General features: G+C 39.7%; 1 protein-coding gene across 1 annotated transcript in view; it reads left to right on the top strand.

Annotated features, from left to right (window-relative positions):
* The first annotated feature begins 5,733 nt into the window (after positions 1-5,733).
* The window catches only part of TBC1D8B (TBC1 domain family member 8B), a 63,756-nt gene continuing 44,560 nt past the window's right edge, over positions 5,734-24,929 (top strand). The window contains exon 1 of the mRNA XM_039233476.1: positions 5,734-5,973. Coding sequence (XP_039089407.1) covers positions 5,844-5,973 — 130 coding nt within the window. The 5' untranslated portion in view covers positions 5,734-5,843. The remainder of the gene's footprint in view (positions 5,974-24,929) is intronic.

The raw sequence follows: 24,929 nt of genomic DNA, 5'->3' as shown, positions 1-24,929 counted from the left end.
CATATATGCTTGGATTTGGGAGGGGAAAAAATGGTCATTGATATATTTGATGAATAAAAACTCAAACTTTAGTATGATGTTTATTTACATATTACAGAGAGGGGAATTGTTGACATTTTAATACAACTGAACATACCATGAATTAGTTTTCAGTGTCATCAAGGTAAATAATGAAGTTGGCCACTGATAATATAAGGTTAGAAAGACACTTTGATGCCAGTCCATCTTTATACTACCCAAAACATAAAACCACTTTATTAAAGTTTTCTTTTCCTTCAGCCTTCTCTTTGGCAGTATGGTTGTTGGGATGCTGTTAATGAGTTAAGTGCATCTCTTTTGCCAAAAATGTTAAGAATAAACAGATGTTTGGGACACCTCAGAGCCCTGATTATCAAACCAAGGCACACATATGCCTTAGGTACATATATGTCTTATGTGGCAATATGCCAGGTGTACATGTGTGTGATGCCCCATAATAAATTTGACCTCTTGATCTATATTCTTCTTGTTTTGTGTGTGTGGGGGGGGTTCTTTTTAGGGAGAATTTATAATTTTTAAAATTGTCACCATCTGTATTGAAATATAATTAACATACCAAAAATTTGCCCATTATAAATGTATACTTCTACAATGCTTAGCTAATGTACAGAGTTGTGCAGCTGTTACCACAATCCAGTTTTAGAACATCCCATCATCCCCAAAAAGTTCCCTCATACCCATTTGTAGTCAATTCCTGCTCCCATTCCCAGCCTCAGGCAGCCACCAATCTGCTTTCAATCTCTATAGATTTGCTTATTCTGGACATTTCATATAAATTGAAGCATACAATATGTGTGTGATCTTTTGTGACTAGCTTCTACTTAGAGTAGTCTTTTAAAGGTGCATTCATGGGGTGCCTGGGTGGCTCAGTCGGTTACGGTCTGACTTCAGCTCAGGTCATGACCTCGCAGTTCGTGGGTTTGAGCCCCACGTTGGGCTCTGTGCTGACAGCTAGCTTAGAGCCTGGAGCCTATTTCAGATTCTGTATCTCCTTCTCTCTCTGACCCTCCGTTGCTCATGCTGTGTCTCTCTCTTTCTCTCTCAGAAATAAATATAGCATTAAAAAAATAAAGGCTCATTCATGTTTGAAGCATGCATCAGCACCTCTCCTTTTCATTGATGATATTCCATTTTTCCACATCTGGTTATCCATCAGTTAATGAATATTTGGATTGTTCCCACTCTTTGTCCATTATGGATGCTGCTGCTATGAATTATGTACAAGTCTTTGTAGATGTATGTTTTCAATTTTCTTCAGCATATACAAAGGAGAGGAATTCCATGTCACTTGTGCCTTTTCTTCGTATACTGGTAACAAAATGATAGTTTGAGCAACAGACTTTATTACTCACATAATAATCAAAATATAAACTACTTCCTTTAACAGTGGCAGTAGATATGTATGTATAGGGAGTCTCCAACTTTGGGAGGGATTTTCTGAGAGTTCATTTATAGGCTTAGCAGAATTCAGTTTGTATTATCTTACAAATAAGAATGTACATGGTTTCCAGGCATTTAAGGACATGGTTGGAATGCTATGTGGAACATTCCTTCCCCACATCCCGCCCCCATCTAGTTTTTGTTCATTTATTAAGTATTTTTTTTAATTGTTTTTTTATGTTTTATTTATTTCTAGGAGAGAGAGAGGATAGTGTGAACAGGGGAGGGTCAGAGAGAGAGGGAGTCAAGACTGAAACAGGCTCCAGGCTCTGAGCTGGCAGTCAGCACAGAGCCCGACGCGGGGCTCGAACCCACGAACCGCGAGATCATGACCTAAGCGAAAGTCGGACGCTTAACCGACTAAGCCACCCAGGCGCCCCACATTTATTAAGTATTTTAATTAAGATCTGTAACATCTGGAGAAATTTTATCACCCTAGGCTGTAACAAATATTGAGACTTTTACTTATTGCCTCTTCTCTTTGGAGTGAATTTCAAAAATATTTTTAAACATTAAACAATATAAAATTTTGGGGTGCCTAGGTAGCTCAGTTGGTTAAGCGACCGACTCTTGGTTTTGACTCAGGTCATGATCTCACAGTTTCGTGAGTTCGAGCCCCACATCGGGCTCCAAGCCGACAGTGCAGAGCCTGATTGGGATTCTCTTTCTCCCTCTCTCTCTGCCCCTCCCCCACTTGTAGTATCTCTGTCTCTCTCAAAATAAATAAATAAACTTAAAAAAAACCACCAAAATTTAGTATTACATACTATGTAAGAAATTGATATGGTGGGCACCTTGACCTCCAGAGATAAATATTCACTGTCCTCTACCTCAGAGCTAATTTGGTGAAAAATTGAAAAACACTACCCACTAGTTCTTTTGTCTCCAAAAATGTATCATGAATACGAGATATTTGTGGACATACCTAGATTTTGATGGTTAGTAGCATATATAAATAGGGTGTAGCATGAATAATGGCAATTTCTCCTCCAACAGATACCCATTTTCAACCACTGCCTTAGAAAATTTTAATGGGCATGTCCTGAAATAAACTTGTTCAAAAAAGTAATCCAATCATCTAAAATTCTTTAACAGGACTTATTTTTAAAAGATGCCGATGTAGGTCTTAATGGAAACATGATTAATCACCCCCAATTTATTGTAGAGTTTGATTTTCAAATATCTAATTTGCTTAAATCAATGCACCTAAAACTTTAATGTGCCTACAAATTACCGAGGGATCTTGTTAAAATGTACATTCTGATTCAGCAGGTCTGGGATGGGTCCTGAGATTCTGAGTTTCTAGCAAGTTCCTGGGTGATGCAGATGTTGCTGGTTCAGGGTCTGCATTTTGAGCAGCAAACATTTAAATGGTTCTCCTGTGGTTTTTTTTTTTTTAATTTTTAAAATTTATTTCTGAGGGAGACAGCGTGAGCAGGGGAGGGTCAGAGAGAGAGGGAGATATAGAATCTGAAGCAGGCTCCAGGCTCTGAGCTGGCTGTCAGCACAGAGCCCGACATGGGGCTCGAACCCACGAACTGTGAGATCATGACCTGAGCTGAAGTCGGGCCTTAACCGACTGAGCCGCTCAGGCGTCCCTGGTTCTCCAGTTTTGACTCTTACTGCTTCTAAACCTGCTGCAGGCTGTAAAGCATCAACTAAGCTTGTGAAATTCGTTTCAAATAAGAATCCAGAGGAATCTTTGACAGCCTCAGCTTGTCCATTGGCACAGGGTTTAGAATTGCTATTTGGGGTTTTCTTTTTTAAAAAAATTTTTTTAATGTTTATTCATTTTTGAGAGACAGAGTGAGTGGGGGAGGGGCAGAGAGAGAGGGCAACATAGAATTGGAAGCAGGCTCCAGGCTCTGAGCTGTCAGCACAGAGCCTGACGCAGGGCTTGAACTCACGGACCATGAGATCATGACCTGAGCTGAAGTTGGATCCTTAACTGACTGGGCCACCCACACACCCTGCTATTTGGGGTTTTCTAGTACCTTTGCACATAGATGTTTCAGGCTATGATTTAGAAGGCTGAGTCAGCTGAAAAGATTGCTGGATAAGTGAGGTATTATCTCTGCATGGTATAACATTAATGTCCATAAATATGTGGCTTGAGTAAATCAGAAAACAAGAATGGAGGCAGAAAGATGAGTTGGGATGCTATTACAGTGTAGCAGGAAAGTGATGTGAGGCCAATCTGAAGTGGTAATATGGTGGGATGGACTTTTGAAAAAGAAGTAGAGGGGAGGATGTATGTAAGACAGTGACGGTGGTGAGAGTAAGAAGTTGAAGATTATTCCAAAGTTCTTAGCTTGAGCATCTTGGTAACAGTGGTGCTCTGAACTGTAAGAACCTAGAAGGATAACCAACTTTGGGCCGGAGAAATGTTGGAGAATTTAGTTTGGCTATGGACATGTTGTATTTGAAGTATCTATTAGCCATATGCATAAGGTAGTATAGTGTCATAATTTGTAGTGAGAAAAATGTATGTTCAAATCCCAACTCTGCAACTTATTTAGCTATGTGATCTTAGATAGGTTATTTAACTTCTCTTAGACTCCTCTGTTCTTCATCTATAAAGTAAGGATGTAAAAATGTGCATGTTTTAAAATAAGGATTAAATCAATATTACAGAAAGGAACCATCCACTTCTGGACAGCCCTTGTCACAACTGTAACCATTAAGGAATTGGAAAAGAATTTGGTTTGATGAGGAAGAAAATTCAAAAGAGAAGGAAAGGTAAAAATGACACCTCACATGTGTCGACATTTGCTACATTCACTAAGCTTTTACCAGGAAGGTCAGAAATCATATTCCATAATATGCATCCAAATTGGGATGGCTTTCCCCAAAGATACATTTCAATTGGGGTTCTGGGAAGATTGTCTCTTCCTGTCTTATTCAGAGAGCTGACTTGGTACTAACTGCCTTTTAGTAGAAGAGAATCCCAAATTGACCCTTCTCTTACCCTCAAGAAAACTCCCTGTGGTAGCACACACGTGCCTCCCATGAGCTGGCCCACATCTTGGAAAGGTTAAGCCAGAGACACCGCTCCAAGGCAGAGTTCTTTGGCTACAGGACTTGGCATCTTGGGTGTGCCCCACCCCCCCCTTTTTTTTTGTAAATTGAAATGGCCTTGAGGCTTTATTCTCAAAATAGCATACCTAGAGCCCCTTGTTTTTTGTACCTTGCCTCCCAACTCCTTTCTTTCAACAAACCTGTTTTTGCTTTTAACGCACCCTTTAATTCTGATGGGCTCATTTATTGCAATAAATAAAAACGTCCCTCAAATAATTCCTCACTGCGACGCCATACAAATCACTGACCTCATTTACCTTAGTGTGTAAGCAGCTGCCAAGGTACAAAGAGGTGAAGGCTGCCCTGAAAGGGATTTTTTTTTTCTTAAAGAGTTTAATAAAGGGGGGAAAATGTTTATAAATGGTTTAGGTCCTAAAAAGGAAAGTCGGAGAAGACCTTTTTCCGTGGCTGATTACAAGAGTTAAATAAACAAATTGGGGTGGCAGTGGGGGGAAGGGAGGGGCTCGCGGCATGAATAAAATCATGTGGCTTCTGGAGATTTTATATTCTTCCTTTATAGGCAGAAAGAGCTTAGTCTAAGGAAGACTTTAGACAAGGAATTCTATCAGATTCCACTTACTGTGTGACCTTGGATAAGTCATCTCACCCGTCGGTGCTTTTATTTTGTGCAAAGTGAGGAATAATATCCACTTCGTAAGACTTCTGTGAGAGTTACGTGAGACATCTGTATATGAAATCGCTTTCAAAGAGCTTATTTAATATCAGTTACTGCTACTGCTGCTTCCCAGAATGGGCCGTTGGTTACACCAAAATTCCAGAAACTTTGTTTTCTACGGTTTAACACCCTGGGCTGTAAAAGGATGAGAAGAAGCAACACATTTATGCTTGGGGCTCATTTATTTGAACAACAACAACAACAACAACACCGCTTTAAAGTTTAAGCAGGCAAAATACACTCTTAAGTGGTGGCGGGACGCGCTTTGAAAGCGCCCGCACCCCCTCCTCACCCCAGTGGATTGTGGGAATTGTAGTTCCCAACTCCCGTTGTTTGAGTACAGAAAAGCGAATAGAAAACTACAACTCCCAGGAGTCAAGGAAGCGGGACTATTTCCCAGTCGGGCGGTAGAGCTGTAGGAGGGAATTGGCAATCTCGCTGCCTACGTGGGAGAGAAGGGAGGGTTGGGGGAAGTGTGGAAAACCTGAACGCAAGCCGCTGCTGGCCTGAGGGAGATTTGGTAGAAGGAGAAGTAGAGGGAAATAGACACGTGGAGGGTGAGGTGGGGAGGGCATCTGGGTCGCTGCTGCTGGGCGGCACAAAGTTCGCGATGTGGCTGAAGCCTGAGGAAGTGCTCCTGAAAAATGCGCTGAAGCTCTGGCTGATGGAAAGGTCCAACGACTACTTCGTGCTTCAGCGGCGTCGGGGCTATGGCGAGGAAGGCGGAGGGGGTCTCACAGGTAAGCTGCGGCCAACCCCCTCACCCGCCTTGGGGCCGTGTTCGCAGGTGAGGAAAACAGTTATGCGTCGCCACCCGCCGCGCGATTCTCTACCCCGGGCGGAGGAGCTGGTTCTTCTCCCGCTGCCACCTTTCCGTCGTCCCCGCCTCCGTCCCTGAGTCCCGAGAATGCCTCACCTGACCAGCCGCTGCGCTCCGGGTGGGAGGGGGAATGGAAGGAGGGGTCCTTTCAGAGGAGGTGGAACAATCTGAGGCAGAGGAGGTGTTCTTTCTGGGCAAAGTACCTGCCCGGTCTCTTCCCCCGGGGGAGGGGCTAACGAGTGTTAGACCTCGACAGGTAGCGTTTAGTCTGGTGACCGGGACCAGTCCGGCAGTTGTAGACTTAACTTTTTTCACGAAACCCCCTCTTGATAATCACCATCCGGGGGGGGGGGCAGTTGGGGGGCAGGGAGGATGGTGAGGAGAAAGGGAGGAGCCCCAGTCACATCCTGAGGGAATGGCTTCAAATGAGAGATTCGGAAGTGGCGGGGGTTGGGGAGGGGGTTCGAGTTGGGGGGAGTGGGCTCAGAATTGGGGACCTCTCCCAATCTAGCATCTTTTGCTCTGCCACCCAGTTTTCAGTCCCTAGGCTCTTATTTCAGAGTAAGCGTCGTCGTAATTCGGTTCCCTCTCGAGTGTTCGGCTCTGCCCTTTCTTAAAAAGCCACGATTGTAAAGCCAACCAGTGAAACCAGTGGAAGTTTTAACTCTTGCCGCCAAATCCGTCCTGGCTTCAGTGATTTGATTTTACAAATCCAGAACGGGCCTTAGGTTACGTGTTTAAAGCCTCCAGACAATTTGGAGACCTCGTGTCTGGGGCAGGGGCATTCCGGCATTCAAACTTTTGGACACCGGACGGGGGTGGGGGGGATGCAGAACACTTTTTCGTGACCATTTGCAGTTGGTATGGTGGCCTTGAAGTGGTGGACCAGGCTTCGTTTAGGCAGCGTGATGAAGAGGGAAGAGTAGGGAAATCTGCATTTTAGCCCTATCTTCATCTCTTGTTGAATGGCATTCGACAAATACTTTGATTTATTCCACCATAAACGCCTGCTGTGTGCCACATGGAATGCTAGTGTATGAAGACAGTTAAGATTCACTTACCCGCCTTTGAATTGTTCTTAATCTGGATAAGGGGGAGAGGGTCAGGCTAGGGGGGTAGTAACCAGTAACCCAGGCAAATTAAACTTATAACCAGTAGCTAGTAAATAGAGCAAATTCTAATTAGAACCAAATAACTGAAAAGTTGTGTAAAGATTCACGGAGGAGATGGCATTGCTCTTCCTCTTCTATGAAATTGTGTCTGTTTCATAGAGTTGAGAGGATAAAATGAAAGGTAATAGGTGCCAAATTAATGCATGTTGTTAAGGTGGTGACAGATGTGTGCTGCTGTTTCCTCTTTTTTTCAAGCCATCCTCAAGGTGGAGAGAATTCTGAGGTTCTACAGGAGGGTTTTTTTTTTGTTTTTTTGTTTTTGTTTTTTGCAAGACCTGTTCATCTTTTCTGGCTTCTAAAAAGACCCTCTTGAAAATATGGCAACAAAATTGCTGGTTAAACTTCACATTTGATCATTTTCTGATTTTTATAAATTACAAGTGTTATTTTGCAGAGGAGCCTTTCCATATAATAGATGCATATATTTTCCAAATTAAATTTGAGAATCAATGTTCGTAATTACCCAGTGACATGATTTACCCTCTTTAGTCCATTAAGAACAATTCAGAGTATATTTAAAACATCTTATAGCTCTGTGTTAACAGCATAATATTTTGGTTCCCCATAATTTTTCTTGACCAGAATTTTTATGGTGCTCTTGTCCACATTTACCAAGGAGGTATACTTCACTTTGTACAGCTGTGTTCCTGAAAAATAACAGGTAAATCAGATTCAAACATGGACCGACTGCACCAGTGTCTCTATTCCACTCACTCCCATGTACTCTTCAAGCCCATATCTCTAGAATAAAAGATTTGTCTGTAGAAATAAACCAAGATTTCTACCACATGTGTATGTTGAGAATAGCCATAGGCTCTTATTATGGTCAGTGTGTATGCATGATTATTTTACCTGTGGTATTGTCAAGATGCTTGAAATTTCCACGAGTTTATTACACGTAAGTTAAGCAAAATCGATCAGAAGGAGCAGAAGTGTTTTTAAGGTTTGTGTGGTTCTTTTTGGTCCAGAAGAAGTGTGTGCTGATTTTCATGACTGCTCAATTACTATATTCTTACTTAAAATTGTGAAGCCAAGAGCTCTGCTATGCTTTACCACAAATCCACATTTGGATTAGCTCTCACAGGAGTCTGGGTGCCAGCATAAGCTTGCCTTTGTCCATTTTGCTTGCTGAAATCCAGTGTTATGCGCTACCTCTTTAAAGGATTCCTTTATACATTTTCTTTAATGAAGAAGAGATAATGACCATCTAGAAATGTTAATAGCTGTACTTTCTTTAAGGTTTTATTTCTTTGCCATGTGTTAATTGGCAATAACCACCAGCAATGTAATGACTTTAGCTGTGGACTTGGTAAAGTTAGTTGACTCTATTATTTTCCCTAAAAATGGAATTGGGGCAACAGAGAACCCTAGAGTGGTTGTGATAGGAGATTAACTTGTAAGTTAGGATTCCGAGATACTTTTCTAAATTTCTGAAATCTATCTAGTGGATATCTGGTAGATAACTTATCATTTGCCTAATTTATCTTTGTTGTCCTGGTTCACAGTAGGGTAGAATATATTGTGTAAATTTTTGTTATACATAAAGGTTACTTTATAGATAAAGTAATTTTCTTTCATTTTTAGTGAAGTAATTCACCCTTCTGGACTTTTGCAGTTACCTTACATTATATTGATCTTCCTGGATGGTAAGGGTAATGACTTTTCTATAGCATCTAAATTTAACAACTGGCTTTATGTAATTGAAAATAATTTATGCATATTTGGCTCATTAAGCACAAATCAACAGTTTGCTTGGTAGATTGGAGCTACTACATGAGTGAAATTATGGGGCTACATTCTAGTGTATGAGACTTGGGAAGATCTGTGCATCAGAAAAGCTTTACTTTAGATCATTTGTTGAGAGCATTTGATTTTTGAATATTCCATATCTGCATAGTGTAAGCAGGTTCTTGTGTGTTAGATTGATAATCTCCTTTAGTAGGCCTTGTTTTGGGGTTGGAGGACAAGACTAAAAAGTAAACTTACTCTTTTTCCCTGTCTCCTCTTTCATCCTGGCACAATTGCCTTGAAATTAAATCATATGTATGAACTAGAACATAATAATGTTTTAAATGAGCTTTCCATTTCAAAATATTTTATGATATTTATGCAAACAACAAATCATGGTGGAAATGATTTGTCATAATTAAACACATATATAATAAGGTAGCTTCTTAAAGAACTTCTTAATGACCATCCCTCAAAAATACAAGGCTTTCTCTCCTTTTTCCCCAACCTGAACTCAAGGAGCCCAACGTTGAAAACATTCTCTTTAAGTTTTTCTTAGCAAAATATGCCTGCAGTCCATGTTCACAAAGGAACTGGTAAAATTTTGGGGCTTCCAAGTACCTTATTACTGGAACCAGAGTGCCTAAACGATGGCCATGACATTTCATTTCAGATAAAGGAAATATCAAATCCCCACCCACACACATATTGTAAATTAATAGATATCATTTTGACTTAATAGAAAATCCCATAGAGCAACCCCTAGGCAAGACACAACCATGAGATCATAACCTGAGCCAGGATCAGAAGTCAGACACTTAACTGACTGAGCCACCCAGGTGCCCCTAAGCCACCCAGGTGCCCCTACAGTGTTATATTAGTTTTAATGTATGATATGATGCAGCAGTTCTGTACATCACCCACTGATCATCACAATAAGTGTACTCTTAATCCCCTTTATCTGTTTCACTCAAACCCCCCCCCCCGGCAATATCACCCGTTCTATATACCTAATTGTTTTTTTGTTCATCTCTTTGTTAATTTGTTAACTAGTTTTATTTCTTAAATTCCACATATGAGTGGAATTATATGGTATTTGTCTTTCTCTGACTGGTTACTTAATATCAAACCCTCTAGATCGATCTGTTTTGAATGAGAAAGGACAGCTTCATTGGAGGTCTTAAGATATGAAGGACTATGACTGTCACCACTGTTTCTTGGTAATAGTGGAAGGATTATTGACTGCATACCAAAAGCCTCAGGTTTTTTTTTTTTTTTTTTTTTTTTTTTTTTTTTTTTTTTTTTTTTTTTTTTTTTTTTTTTTTTTTTTTTTTTTTTTTTNGTTTTTTTTTTTTTTTTTTTTTTTTTTTTTTAGATACCTCTTAATAATACTACTCTCTCTTTTTTCTTCCCTGCTTGCTGCTGGGGTCTTTTTTTAAAAAAAATTTTAATGTTTATTTTTTATTTTTGAGACAGAGGCAGAGTGTGAGCAGGGGAGGGGCAGAGAGAGAGGGAGACACAGAATCTGAAGCAGGCTCCAGGCTCTGAGCTGTCAGCATGGAGGCCGACCTGACCACCCCCCGCAACCACAGACTGTGGGATCATGACCTGAAGTCAGATGCTTAACCGACTGAGCCACCCTGGTGCCCCTGCTGGGGTCTTTCTTTCCCGAAGCATAGACAGGAAACTTCTACTCCACTTCAACTGAGGGTCATGAATCTTCAATCCTCTAGAGTTCAGTTAAAGTAATAATAATGGTGTAGATTATATAGAAGAGGGTTTTTTTGATTAGGTATTGGAGACTTATGATGTAAGCAGGAAACTAGTATTTGCTATCAAGTAGATTTCATTCTAATGAAAAAACCAAGACTATAAAGTGATGACCCTGAACAACCTTCTTTTTTCAAAACCTCCCACAAAGCTGACCTTTCTCATTCAAAGAGATCTTTAAAAGTAATTTTTTACTTGATTTTGCATGTGTCAGAATGTTCCAGGGAGGGAACAGAACACAGTGTAATTTGCCCTCCCCAGAGCTTACCCTATGGCATTTTCTTTTTAATAAGTCAGCTACAAACCAGCATCCACAAATACATCAGTACATCACTTGAGTTGAGTGATTCCACTTGCCTTATTAACCTGACTTTGTTTGTCTTCCCTGATTCTTTGGTATTTTTTGCCTCTATTCAGCTCTAATTGTTTTATAAAGACTTCGTTTCCTCATCTGTAAAATGGGAACAAAACTTTATTTTCCCCACCTCATGGCATTGTTGAGTCTCATGAATTTTTGAAACATATGAGCAGCGATATAAACATCTGATATTCATTTATCTATTAATGAAGTACCATTTTCTATGCTTGAAGGCCAAAGGAGGATCTATATTTTTACCATTTTCCGTAGTAATTACTTTTCCTATGTTGTATATAGAAATTGATTTGGAGTAGTAACATTGAATATGTCCAATTTGTAATTATACCACTACTAAAGTAAAACATTGGTAGTTATTCAGTAATTTTGGTATGATAGTGATTATGCATTTATGATTTATAACCAAAATTACATACAAGCATTATAATAAAATATCACAGCAGCATTTCATTTTGACCTATGATTGCCCAAATCTGGAAGTTCTCCAACAGCACTTCTACAGATCACTTACTGTCTTACTGAGTGATATTGAAGAATACATTTAGTATTCTTTAGTCATTTTATTTGTATTTTTCAAAACATGATACTTGAAGTAGAAATGATTCAGCTGATAAAAACCTGTTTCTAGTGGACAGTTGTGGGAGGACTGGATGGATGTAAGATAAGCCAAAAATTAATAATAAATGGCCCTATAATGTTTACCCTGTTGCAGTACAGCTATGGCATGGATTTTATATTACCTTTACATTAGAAAATCTGCCCAGTTTTCCACCTTTTGTTGCTGTTGTATAAGCACAAAAGGTAAGAGTAAATCCTGTATGTGATTGTACAGGATACATTCATTTAACAGATACTTACCAGTGCTTTCTAAAAACGAAGCACTGTTTTAGGTGCTAGAGATAACAGCAAGTGAGCAAAATAAAATCTTTATTCTCCTTGGGCTAACATTCTAGTTGAGGGAGGCAAATACACAAATAATACATTGCAGGTGGCATTAAGCCATATGAAGAAAAATAAAGTAAGCTATAGTATAGAGAGGGGTGGGGGTTGGTGTTTTAGATAAATTTGGTCTGCAAAGGCCTCTTTAAGGTGACCTATGAGCAGGGACCAGAGGGATTAGAGCATATGAAGCCAAGCACATATTTGGAGACAGAGCAAATATATATAATTCTTTCTAGAAGTTTTGTTGTGAAGGGAAACAGAAATGGGGTAGTAGCTAGGTACGGTTCCGGGTGTTGGGTATACAGTAGTGTATAAAACAGAAGTAGTTCCTATCCTTACAGAGTTTATAACTTAATGGGATAAGCAGATAATAAACAAGTAAGCAAATAAATATATAATTACTGAGGTAGTCAGCAGTAATATCAGCTTGGTTTTGGTGACTTATAGTCATGAATGAGGGATAATTTTAAACCCTCAAAACAGTTTTCCAAGGCCAGCTCTGGTGTAAAGTATGCTTATGAGATGCCCTGTTAAATGATACAAAGATTTCCTAAAAACAGTGATGAATAACAATAGGTGGTATTCTGGTGGCAGAATTCCAGTGTGGCATCTGAGGAGGATCTTGTCAAAAACCAGTTTGTATTGGGGCGCCTGGGTGGCTTAGTCGCTTAAGCGTCCGACTTTCGCTTAGGTCATGATCTCGCGGTTCGTGGGTTCCAGCCCCGCGTCAGGCTCTGTGCTGATTGCCAGCCCAGAGCCTGGAGCCTGTTTCAGTCTGTGACTCCCTCTCTCTCTGGCCCTCCCCTGCTCGCGCTGTCTCTCTCTCTCTCCTAGAAATAAATAAAACATTAAAAAAAAAACAGTTTGTATTGTTTTTTGAGTTAAATCACTCATCTGTGAGAACTAATGATATCTGGGATGTGGTTTGGTAGAGAGAAATGAAGAGGACATTCTGAATGGGACAAATAGTTTGATAGTGTAAAAGCAAAAGATGGCAGTCGTTGGGGACACAGCAGGTATTCCAGATTCATTTATCTGTGGTTGGAAATATGAGACTCAAGATATAATGCCCTTAGCAACTAGAAAAGGTTGTTGAAGAAGAATGCCTATAGAATAGGAAAACCTGGGATAGAGAATTAAAGGTACTTGAGAATTAAACCCTTGTTTTTAATTTCCACTCTTCTTTGTACCCCAGTCTAAATGGTCTTGTTTTTTTCCCCCTCCCTTACTCCATTATAAAGAAATAAATTTTTAAAATAAAGGATAAGCACCTTTATTGATTTTTATCATTGTATTAATTGTCCTTTTGTTTTATACTAACCAAGATAATGGTCAGCTTCAGGTCTCCTAAATAATGTTTTTGAAGTGCTATACTGTTGGGGCGCCTGGGTGGCTTAGTCGCTTAAGCGTCCGACTTTCGCTTAGGTCATGATCTCGCGGTTCGTGGGTTCGAGCCCCGCGTCGGGCTCTGTGCTGACTGCCAGCTCAGAGCCTGGAGCCTGTTTCAGTCTGTGACTCCCTCTCTCTCTGACCCTCCCCTGCTCACACTCTCTTTCTATCTCTCCTAGAAATAAAAAAAAAAAAATGAAGTGCTGTACTGTTTATGAGTTTATTCATTTGCTGTCACGTTTGTTGCTTTGCATCTAGGAATTTAGATGTTGTATTGTCTTTCATTTTTTTGAGGGCTACTCTTTTTGTATATTTATAAGTCTTGAAGCATAAGAAGGTGTTGTAAATAAAGGCGGTAATACTTCTTACATTGCCCTATGTTTTAATCTTGAGAAATGTAGTTCAGTTTGATTGATAATTCTTGCATTCTTTTTCCCCACATGACATTATAGTCTGCCATTTGTGATATCAGCTACTTCCCTATACAAATTTCTGAATACTTTAATGACAAAAGATTTTGGTTGGGAAAGGAAATGAGTGCTTACATATACCCAGTTTTCAAGTAAATGTCTTTAAAAGAATGCAGGCAGACAGAAAACAGGACAAAGAAGAGTTATTTTTATTAACTGTTTCCCAAAGCTCTTAGTGTAAAGTTGGCAGCTTTCAAAATGCCAACTGTGGCTATTGGATTATTCTAAAATAGGCATTCACAGTCTTGTTTTAAGGACTTAAATCTGGTAACAAAAGCAATAGAATAAAAAATACTCGCAACCTCTACTGAAAACACTACTTTCTGCTATTTGAATGTATTTCCTACTAAGTATGTTGGCAGTTTACTAATTAGTTTGTTCATTAACATTTAATGAAGTTGAGATTATAAAAAAATCAGTAAAGGAGTACTTGTTTGATTTTGTAAACATGGCAATTTATGACAAGATACAGAATCCACCATAAAGTTCTAGCAGTCATTTTTGTGGCCAAAATTTATAACCACAAACATTTTACTTAGAATGGATATAAATCTTGTTTGTAATTAAGAAGTTCATTTAAATGTCTTTTCTGCAGCTAAAGCAGTGTTGCCTTACATAGTGCCCACAATCTAGTTTACAAGCAGAAAGAGACACTTGTCCAACTAAAGTGTACTAAATTAGTACATTGGTGATGAGTACCGTCTCCGAGCTGTGGCTGTTTTAATAGTCTCTCCAACATTGAGCCCTTCGGGGGTCCTACCCGAATGATCTCATGATCATTGACCTAATACAAAAGAGCAATGGATGCCAAATTTGCAAGTGTCTAAAAATTGAAAGGGACAATTAATACCATAGATCAGTTATCTCACCACTGGCTGCATGTTATATTCAACTGAGAACCTTTTAAAATAAACTAAATGACTCCAAGAGGGATAAATAACAGAAGATTTACGAAATGTTCATAATTACTGAAGTTAGGTGATAGGCACATAGATATGTCAATATATTATTTTCTGGTTTTTTTTACATTAAAAAAATTTTATACTATAAAGTTAAGGGAAAAAATAGAGTACCCAGGCCATATCCTAGATTAATTGAATTAGAATCTCTTGGCTTTAGTAGTTTCAAAACTTGAGCTTGAGTAGTTTCAAAAACTCCTCCAAATGAATCAGGTTTGAAGTTTTGGTTGAGAATCACTGTCATAGAAAATAAAAATCAAGATTCAGAAAGGTCTGGACAAGCTAGAATGTTCAGTTGACATCAGTGTGATATAACATGGATAAATGTACACTCCATTTAGTTTTTCTTTTAATCAGCTGTACAGGACAGAGACTGTCCTAGGTTGGTCCTTATATTCGTGAGAAAGATCAAAGTACATTAGTTGATCATACGTTTAATATAATAAGATGTAGTGGCTTAAAAAGGTAGTATGATCTTAGACTGCATTAATAGAACAATGGAGCCCACAGTATAAAAAAACCTGCATTTGTTCAGACCATATCTGGCATTCAGGTTTGAATGGCACATTTTCTAGGAAACTTTGAGAAATAAGTATGTTAAGAGAATGGTTGAAGAAAAAATAAAGAGGCCCAGACAATCTTATATAGCAATGAAAAGAACTAGAAGTATTTTGAACTTGGAGAAGAATAAGCAAGGGGAGACAAAATAGTTATGATATCTGAAGACTGATCATATTGAATAAAGTATATGTTTTGCACTGCCCCAAACGCTAAAAGGAATTAGCATTTATTTATCCTGAGAAGGACCTTCCTTTTTCCTTTCTTAAAGTGTGTAAGAACTAGCCTTATTTTTTTTTTTATCTGAAAGGTTATTCATTGTAAAAGTTTCAAAAATACATACGAGTATAAAATAAAATAATGATCACCCAATATCCTGCTCCCCAGAGATAACTACTATAAACTAGGATGATGTAGCTTATTTGTGGGGCTCAGTGCAAAATGAAAATTCAGAGCTCTTTGTTCAAAAATGAAGAATTTCAAGGCAGAGCACAGCATTAAACTAAGCAAGGGCCCCTTTCAGCATGGTGCCCTATGAGCAGGTCACAAGCCCATGAAGCTAGTCCTGACTATAACATTTGGATATAAAAATCCTTTCATATTTTAGTTCTTTTTAATAGTTTATTGTCAAGTTGGTTTCCATACAACACCCAGTGCTCATCCCAACAAGTGCCCTCCTCCATGCCCATCACCACCCTTCTCCTCCACCCCACCCCCATCAGCCCTGGGTTTGTTCTCAGCATTCAAGAGTCTCTCATGGTTTGCCTCCCTCTCTCTCCCCCACTATTTTTCCCCTTCTTCTCCCCCATGGTCCTCAGTTAAGGTCCTCCTAATCCTCCTATACGAGCAAACATACGGTGTCTGTCTTTCTCTGCCTGACTTAGTTCGCTCAGCAGAACACCGTCAAGTTCCATCCGTGTTGATACCCATGGCCAGATTTCATTCTCTCATTGCCATGTAGTATTCCATTGTATAGATAAATCACATCTTCTTGATCCATTCATCAATTGATGTACATTTAGGCTTTTTCCATGTTTTGGCTATTGTTGAGAGTGCTTCTATAAACATTGGGGTACATGTGCCCCTATGCATCAGCACTTCTGTATCCCTTGGGTAAATTCCTAGGAGTGCTATTGCTGGGTCATAGGGGAGTTCTAGTGTTAATTTTCTGAGGAACCTCCACACTGTTTTCCACAGGGGCTGTACCAGTTTGCATTCCCAACAACAGTGTAGGAGGGTGCCTGTTTCTCCACATCCTTGCCAGCATCTAGAGTCTCCTGATTTGTTCATTTTAGCCACTCTGACCGGCGTGAGCTGGTATCTCAGTGTGGTTTTGATTTCTATTTCCCTGATGAGGAGGGATGCTGAGCATCGTTTCGTGTGTCTGTTGGCCATCTGGATGTCCTCTTTGGAGAAGTGTCTGTTCATGTCTTCTGCCATTTCTTCACTGGATTGTTTGTTTTTCGGGTGTGGAGTTTGGTGAATTCCTTATAGATTTTGGATACTAGCCCTTTATCTGATATGCCATTTGCAACTATCTTTTCCCATTTCATCGGTTGCCTATTAGTTTAATGGATTGTTTCCTTTGCCATGCTGAAGCTTTTAATCTTGATGAGGTCCCAATAGTTTCTTTTTGCTCTTGATTCCCTTGCCTTTGGGGATGTGTCAAGTAAGAAATTGCTGCAGTTGAGGTCAAGAAGGTTATTTCCTGCTTTCTCCTCTAGGGTTTTGATGGTTTCGTGTCTCACATTCAGGTCCTTTATCCATTTTGAGTTTATTTTTGTGTATGGGGTGAGAAAATGATCTAGTTTCATTGTTCTGTGTGTTACTGTCCAGTTCTCCCAACACTATCTGTTAAAGAGGCTGTCTTTTTCCATTGGATACTCTTTCCTGCTTTGTCAAAGATTAATTGGCCATACATTTGTGGGTCCAAATCTGAGTTCTCAATTCTATTCCATTGGTCTATGTGTCTGTTTTTATGCCAATACCATATTGTCTTGATGATTCCAGCTTTGTAGTAGAGGCTAAAGTCGGGGATGGTGATGCCTCCTGTTCTGGTTTTCTTCTTCAAAATTACTTTGGCTATTTGGGGTCTTTTGTGGTTTCATACAAATTTTAGGATAATTTATTTTGAGAAGAATAATAGGTTTGAGAAGAATACTTGTGCCATTTTGATTGGGATTGCATTGAATGTGTAGATTGCTTTGGGTAGTCATGACATTTTAACAATTTTTTCCTGATCCATGAGCATGGAATGTTTTTCCATTTCTTTGTGTCTTCTTCAGTTTCCTTCATAAGTTTTCTATAGTTTTCATCATACAGATTTCTTATATCTTTGGTTAGGTTTATTCCTAGGTATGTTTTGGTTTTTTTGTGAGATAGTGAATGGGATCAGTTTCTTGATTTCTCTTTTTGTTGTTTCATTGTTGGTGTATAAAAATGCAACTGATTGCTGTACATTGATTTTGTATCCTGCAACATTGCTGAATTCATGGATCAGTTCTAGTAGGCGGAGTGTGTCGGGTAATCAATGCAGAATATCATGTCATCTGCGAAAAGTGAGAGTTTGACTTCTTCTTTGCCAATTCTGATGCCTTTTATTTCCTTTTGTTGTCTGATGGCTGATGCTAGGACTTCCAGCACTATGTTAAACAACAGTGGTGAGAGTGGCCATCCCTGTCGTGTTCCTGATCTCAGGAGAAAAGCTCTCAGTTTTTCCCCGTTGAGGATGCTGTTAGCTGAGGGCTTCTTCATAGATGGCTTTTATGATGTTTAAGTAAGTTCTTTCTATCCTGACTTTCTCGAGGGTGTTGAATAAGAAGGGATGCTGTATTTTGTCAAATGCTTTTTCTGCATCTATCTACAGGATCATATGGTTTTTATCTTTTCTTTTGTTAATGTAATGTGTGGTAGAATTTCCCAGGGAAGCCGTCTGGCCCTGGGCTCTTATTTGTTGGGAGATTTTTGGTAACTGATTCAATTTCTTCACTAGTTATGAGTCTGTTCAGATTTTTTATCTCTTCCCATGTGAATATTGGTAGTGAGTGTGTGTTTAGGAATTTGTCCATTTCTTTTAAGTTGTCCAATTTGTTGGCATATAATTTTTCATAGTATTCCCTGATAATTGCTTGTATTGCTGAGGGGTTGGTCATAATAAGTCCATTTTCAGTCATGATTTTGTCTATTTGAGTGCTCTCTCTTTTCTTTTTGAGAAACCTGGCTAGAGGTTTGTCAATTTTGTTTATTTTTTCAAAAAACCAACTCTTGGTTTCATTGATCTGTTCAACTCTTTCTTTGGTTTCTTGATTGTTTATTTCTGCCGTGATTTTTATTAATTCCCTTCTCCTACTGGGTTTGGGGTGCTCTTGTTGCTCTCCTTCTATTTCCTTTAGGTGCGCTGTTAGAATTTGTACTTGCACTTTTTCTAATTTCTAATTTCTTGAAATAGGCCTAATGCAATGTACTTTCCTCTTAGGACTGCTTTCACCGCATCCCATAGAGTTTGGATTGTTGTATTTTCATTTTCATTTGTTTCCATATATTTTATAATTTCTTCTCTAATTGCCTGACTGGCCCATTCGTTCTTTAACCTCCGTGTTTTTGGAGGTTTTCCAGACTTCCTCCTGTGATTGATCTCAAGTTTCATAGCATTGTGATCTGAAAGTGTGCATGGTATGATTTCAATTCTTTTATATTTATTGAGGGCTGCTTTATGTCCCAGTATGGGATCTATCTTGGAGAATGTGCCATGCGCACTTGAGAAGAAAGTGAATTCCATGGCCTCAGGATGTAGAGTTCTAAATATATCTGTCAGATCCATCTGGTCCAACATGTCATTGAGGTCCATTGTTTCTTTAGTGATTTTTTGTCTAGTGGATCTATCTATTGCTGTAAATGGAGTATTCAAGTCCCCTGCAATTAGCACAGTCTTATCCATAAGATTGTTTCTATTTGTGATTGTTTTATATATTTAGGTGCTTCCATATTTGGTGCGTAGACATTTATAATTGTTAGCTCTTCCAGTTGGATAGACCCTGTAATCATTATATAATGCCCTTCTTCATCTCTTGTTACTATCTTTACTTTAAAGTCCAGTTTGTCTGATATAAGTATACCTACTCCAGGTTTCTTTTGAATTTCAGTAGCATGATAGATATTTCTCCATCCCCTTACTTTCAATCTGAAGGTGTCCTACAGTTTAAATTGAGTTTCCTGTAGACAGCAAAAAATGGATTTTGTTTTTTTATCCATTTTGATACCCTATGTCTTTTGAATGGAGCATTTAGTCCATTTACATTCAGTGTTATTATTGAAAAATATGGGTTTAGAGTCATCATGTCCTTTGTGGGATTCATGCTTGTGATGGTGTCTCTGGTATCTTGCGTTCCTTGCAACATTTCCCTCAGAGAGTCCCCCTCTGGATTTCTTGTAACGCTGGTTTAGTGGTGATGAATTCTTTCCATTTTTGTTTAATTGGAAAGACTGTTATTTCTCCTTCTATTCTGAATGACAGGCTTGCTGGATAGAGGATTCTTGGTTGCCTATTTTACTGTTCATCACATTGAAGATCTCCTGCCATTCCTTTCTGGCCTGCCAAGTTTCAGTAGATAGGTCTGCCACCACTCTGATAGGTTTCCCTTTGTATGTTAGGGCCCTTTTCTGCCTAGCTGCTTTCAGAATTCTCTCTTTGTCCTTTTTCCAGTTTCACAATGATATGTCATGCAGAAGATCAATTCAGGTTACGTCTGAGGGGAGTTCTCTGTGCCTCTTGAATTTCAACTTCTACTTCCCTCCCCAGGTTGGGGAAGTTCTCTGCTATAATTTGTTCAGGGACTCCTTCAGCATCTTTCCCTCTTTCTTCCTCTTCTGGAATTCCTATGATATGATTATTATTCCGTTTCATTGTATCGCTGAGCTCTTGAACTCTTCTTTTGTGTTCCTGGATCAGTTTATCTTTTTCTCAGCTCTTTCTTTTCCTATAATTGTGTCATCTAAATCACTTATTCTCCTTTCTGCCTCTTCAATCTGTGCATTGGACACCTCCATTTTATTTGGCATCTCATTTATAGCATTTTTAAATTCATCACTACTATTTTTAAGCTCCACAGTCTTTGTAGCAATAATTTCTCTGATGTCTTCCATGCCTTTTTCAAGCCCAGCCATTAGTTTTATGACTATTGTTCTAAATTCTTGTTCATTTATGTTGCTTATATCTGTTTTGAGCAGTTCTTTAGCTGTCATTTTTTTTCCTGGAATTTCTTTGGAGGAGAATTCTTTCATTTCCTCATTTTGGTTAGCTTTCTATCTTTTGTTAGTTTCAAAAGCTTGTTGGGGGGGGCGCCTGGGTGGCTTAGTTGGTTAAGCGTCTGACTTTCGCTTGGGTCATGATCTCGCGGTTCGTGGGTTCGAGCCCCACGTCGGGCTTTGTGCTGACTGCCGGCTCAGAGCCTGGAGCCTGTTTCAGTCTGTGACTCCCTCTCTCTCTCTGACCCTCCCCTGCTCATGCTGTCTCTATCTCTCTCCTAGAAATAAATAAAACATTAAAAAAAAATTTTAACAAAAGCTTGTTAGGGGCGCCTGGGTGGCTTAGTCGGTTAAGCGTCCAACTTTCGCTTAGGTCATNACTTTCGCTTAGGTCATGATCTCACGGATCGTGGGTTCGAGCCCCGCGTCGGGCTCTCTCTCTCTCCTAAAAAAAAAAAAAACATTAAAAAAAAAAAAAAAAAAAAAAGCTTGTTATATGCTCTCTGCACCTGCAAGTGCTGCTGTACCAAAGAAGGCTCTTTGACTGTCCTGGGCCTATCTGTTCAGATAGTGTTCTTTGAATGATGTCTCTTGGTCTCTCTTGTTGAGACTTTGGTTATTTTATTTTCCTACTTGTGGTGGTATTTGGGACTCTCCACCATGTGTACTTTGGTTTGTTTCTTGAGGTAGCCCTGGGAAAAAAAACACACACAGACAAGCACACAGGGAACAAAGGCACACAAATGCACAGACAAATCCAACAAACATGCAAACCGAAAGTGAAAAAGAAAAAGAAAAAAAGGAAGGGACACATAGGGAAAAAAAAAAAGGAAGGAGGGAAGACAAAAAAATAAAAATACATAAAAAAGAAAAAACCCAATAGGCAAAGGGCAATCTTAAGCATAGAACCCGAATTCCCAGCTACAAATAAAGAGCCAGGTGTATGCCCTGCTGATGGAAGAGCATATACAAAGAGAGAATTGACAGGGCGGGGTGGAAGCAAAATTGGAAATGAAATGAACAGGCAGAAAGACTAAGAGGCTTAATCACAGAGAGAAAGAGGGGAATATGGTTGGAGAGGAGGCGAAAGAAATGCCGATAATGCTACTCAGAGAAACTGTATATAGTCTGATTACTCCAGAGAGAGATAAAAAGGTAGCGGTGGAGGTATAGAATTTACATCTAGAGAATGGATTAAATGTGACTAAGCAAGCCAGTTGCGAGAATTAATCAGGGCAGTGTATCCATGTTGGTCTTGCCCAGGCTCCGGTTAAAAAAAAAAAAAAAGAAAGAAAAGAAGAGGGCAGCTCTCTAGCGGGGATGGGCCTGGTTTGGTCCAGTGTGCCCTGCTGGGGTCCTGCCTTGGTGGTTGTGGGGAGAAAAGTGGCGGCGCCCTAGTCCCTTCTCGAACCAAGCTTTGTGACTCACTCTTTTGGGTGTGATCTTCCTGTGCCAGTGGCATAGGCAAGGTGGGCTGTGCCCTATATCCCAAGCCAGGCCTCATTTCCAGATCTTAGTTGGCGCACCCCATTGATATTGCCCAAAATATAAACTCACAGACAAGTCCCTCAGAGCAGTTTCAAGCCTCTTGCCTCCCTCCTGGGGGTCCAGACGAACCAGAGGCACAACAGCCAGCTTCAGGCACCGCTCGCTTCGCCTCCAGGTCGAGCTCGTGAGCGAGGAGCAGTTTTTCCCGGGGTCACCTGGGACCAGTGAGTCCACCTAGGGTCAGCTAGACAGCAGGAAACCGGATCCCTCTGTGTCCCGAGTGGAGGGTTTTTCTCTTCTCCAGCGACAGGGACAGTGTCCTGAACAGTGTGAGCCACTCTTTCTTTTTTTCCCGTAGACTCACCATGGCTCCCCACAAAGGGGGACCCCCCCCTTCCATGTCTCCAGTCCCGGCCTGATTTTATCTTCCCCAGTTCGCACTCACGCTATAAGGGTTTCTCAGTGGACTCTGTCTCCTTTTCCTCCCAAACTACTGGATTCTGTAAGGGCTCCTATGGCTTCAGGCCTTCTCCGTTTGAGAGATGGGGGCGAGTGAAATGTGTGGAATCCCCTACTTCACCATTTTGCCTCCTCCCCAATCCCTTCATATTTTAGAAAGGACTTTCTAATTAATAAAAAGTCCCACCAAAGCTATAGGCTGCCTTGGGAGAAGTAAACTTTCTGGAGTTATAAGGGAATAAGCCAGGCTTTCTATCAGAGATACTATAGAGTAGATGAATATGCTAGAGTTTGGACTACGTGACCTACTTAGGATAGTTTTCATCTCAATGGTGCTATATCTCTCCAGCTAAAAAGAATTGGTTTGTTGGGGTGCCTGGGTGGCTCGGTTAGTTGAGCATCCTACTCTTGATTTCAGCTCAGGTCTTGATCTCACAGTTGTAAGAACATGCCCACGTCGGGCTCATGCAGAGCATGGAGCCTACTTGGGATTCTCTCTCTCCCTCTCTCTCTGTCCCTCCCTGGTTCATTCTCTCTCTCTCTCTCACACACACACAAAATAAATAAATAAACTTAAATAATTGTAAAAATCATTACCTGAAAATAGCCTATTTTTGAAAAATGTTAGAACCTTGCTTTTTTGTTATCTTCCTGTGCCATTTAATAAAAAGTATTGCAATAGTGAATATCCTTAAGAAGTTTGGTGTTACCTGTATGGATGGATGCTATCACAACCCTATCGACATTTACCAGGGTCTGGAGCAGTGGTACCTTACTCAATATAGACATTCAAAGGATGATTTGAACTTCTTTATATTTTTAAATCTCTTGTTCTGTTATGTAGCTGACAGTGTCTGTTTTCTTCCCAATTTGTTATAACTGTAGAAGTTCCCATGTGTAGGCTGACATGACCTTGGATGTTCAGGCTGTCAGATGATAAACCTGTGTGTACATAGAAAAGCACCCCCAAGTTATCTGCTTGTTTTCTTGTACTTTTACAACCCACACATTGGCACATATTAATTCTTAATTGACTTGCTAGGACTTGATGATGAGTATAGCTTAATGAGTTGGGTTTCCCAAGTGACTAAAAATGTATTCTAGCACTAGCTTCCAAGTTATTTGTTGTATAGTTTTATGCTGATTTAATGCACTTACAAAAACTAAACAATTTCCTTTCTACATAGTGTAAGGTGCTTATAATCTTGCAAATATTTCTACTGCTGCTGCTGCTGTAAAAAAAAAAAGTGACCTTCTTGCCAGTGATTTTGACTGGTTTGTCCCCACTTTCTATCAGAATTCATTGTTACTGTGTTACTCAGGAATGATTATCCGTGGCCTCTCCTTTCTTTCCTGCCTCCTCACACATCATACTCCACCCATTAAGTTTTAGTTAACTCAAACTGTTTTTTTTTAATTGGTTTGCTCTTTCTCCCATTCTTACTTTTTTAGAGTGATATTCATTTATTTAGAGAGAGAGAAAAACCGAGAGAGAGAGCAGGGGAGGGGCAGAGGGAGAAAGAATCCCAAACAGACTCTACCCTGTCACACAGAGCCTGACCTGGTGCTCAGTCCCACAAACTGTGAGATCATGACCTGAGCTGAAATCAAGATTTGGATGCTCAACCAACTGAGCCACCCAGGTGCCCCTCTCTTCTTCTAATACTACGTTTTCTTTATTTTTTTTTTTCTGTTTAATGTTTTATTTATTTCTGAGAGAGAGAGAGAGACAGTGTGAGCAGGGGAGGAGCAGAGAGAGAGAGAGACACAGAATCTGAAACAGGCTCCAGGCTCTGAGCTGGCTGTCAGCACAGAGCCCAACGCGGGGCTCGAACCCTTGAACCACGAGATCATGACCTGAGCCGAAGTCGGACACTTAACCAACTGAGCCACCCAGGTGCCCCTAATACCACTTTTTCTTATGTATGTAAACAAGGAAATAGAATTCAGCTAGTTTTATTTAAAATGCAGTCAGTGATGAATCATGGGAATCTACTTCCAAAGCCAAGAGTATGCAGTATACACTGTATTTAGCTATCTTGACAATAAATTATATTTTTAAGAAGTGTGGTAAAGGCAAAATAAATGATTTTCTGCACAAATTTGAAAATACTTTTTGGAAATTTTTAGAATTTAAATTCTTAGAAGGCAAATCTAGCAGCTAAACCAGTGCTGTTTATTTTTTAAAAATTTTTTTATGTTTTATTTTGTATTTGAGAGAGAGAGAGAGAGACAGAGACAGAGTGAGCAGGGGAGGTACAGAGAAATGGAAACAGAATCTAAACCAGGCTCCAGGCTCTGAGCTGTTAGCACAGAACCCT

This window comes from Hyaena hyaena, unplaced genomic scaffold, assembly GCF_003009895.1.
Source record: "Hyaena hyaena isolate Hyena2069 unplaced genomic scaffold, ASM300989v1 scaffold_77, whole genome shotgun sequence".
NCBI classification, from domain to species: Eukaryota; Metazoa; Chordata; class Mammalia; order Carnivora; family Hyaenidae; genus Hyaena; species Hyaena hyaena.
This window is presented reverse-complemented; position numbering and strand designations above follow the sequence as displayed.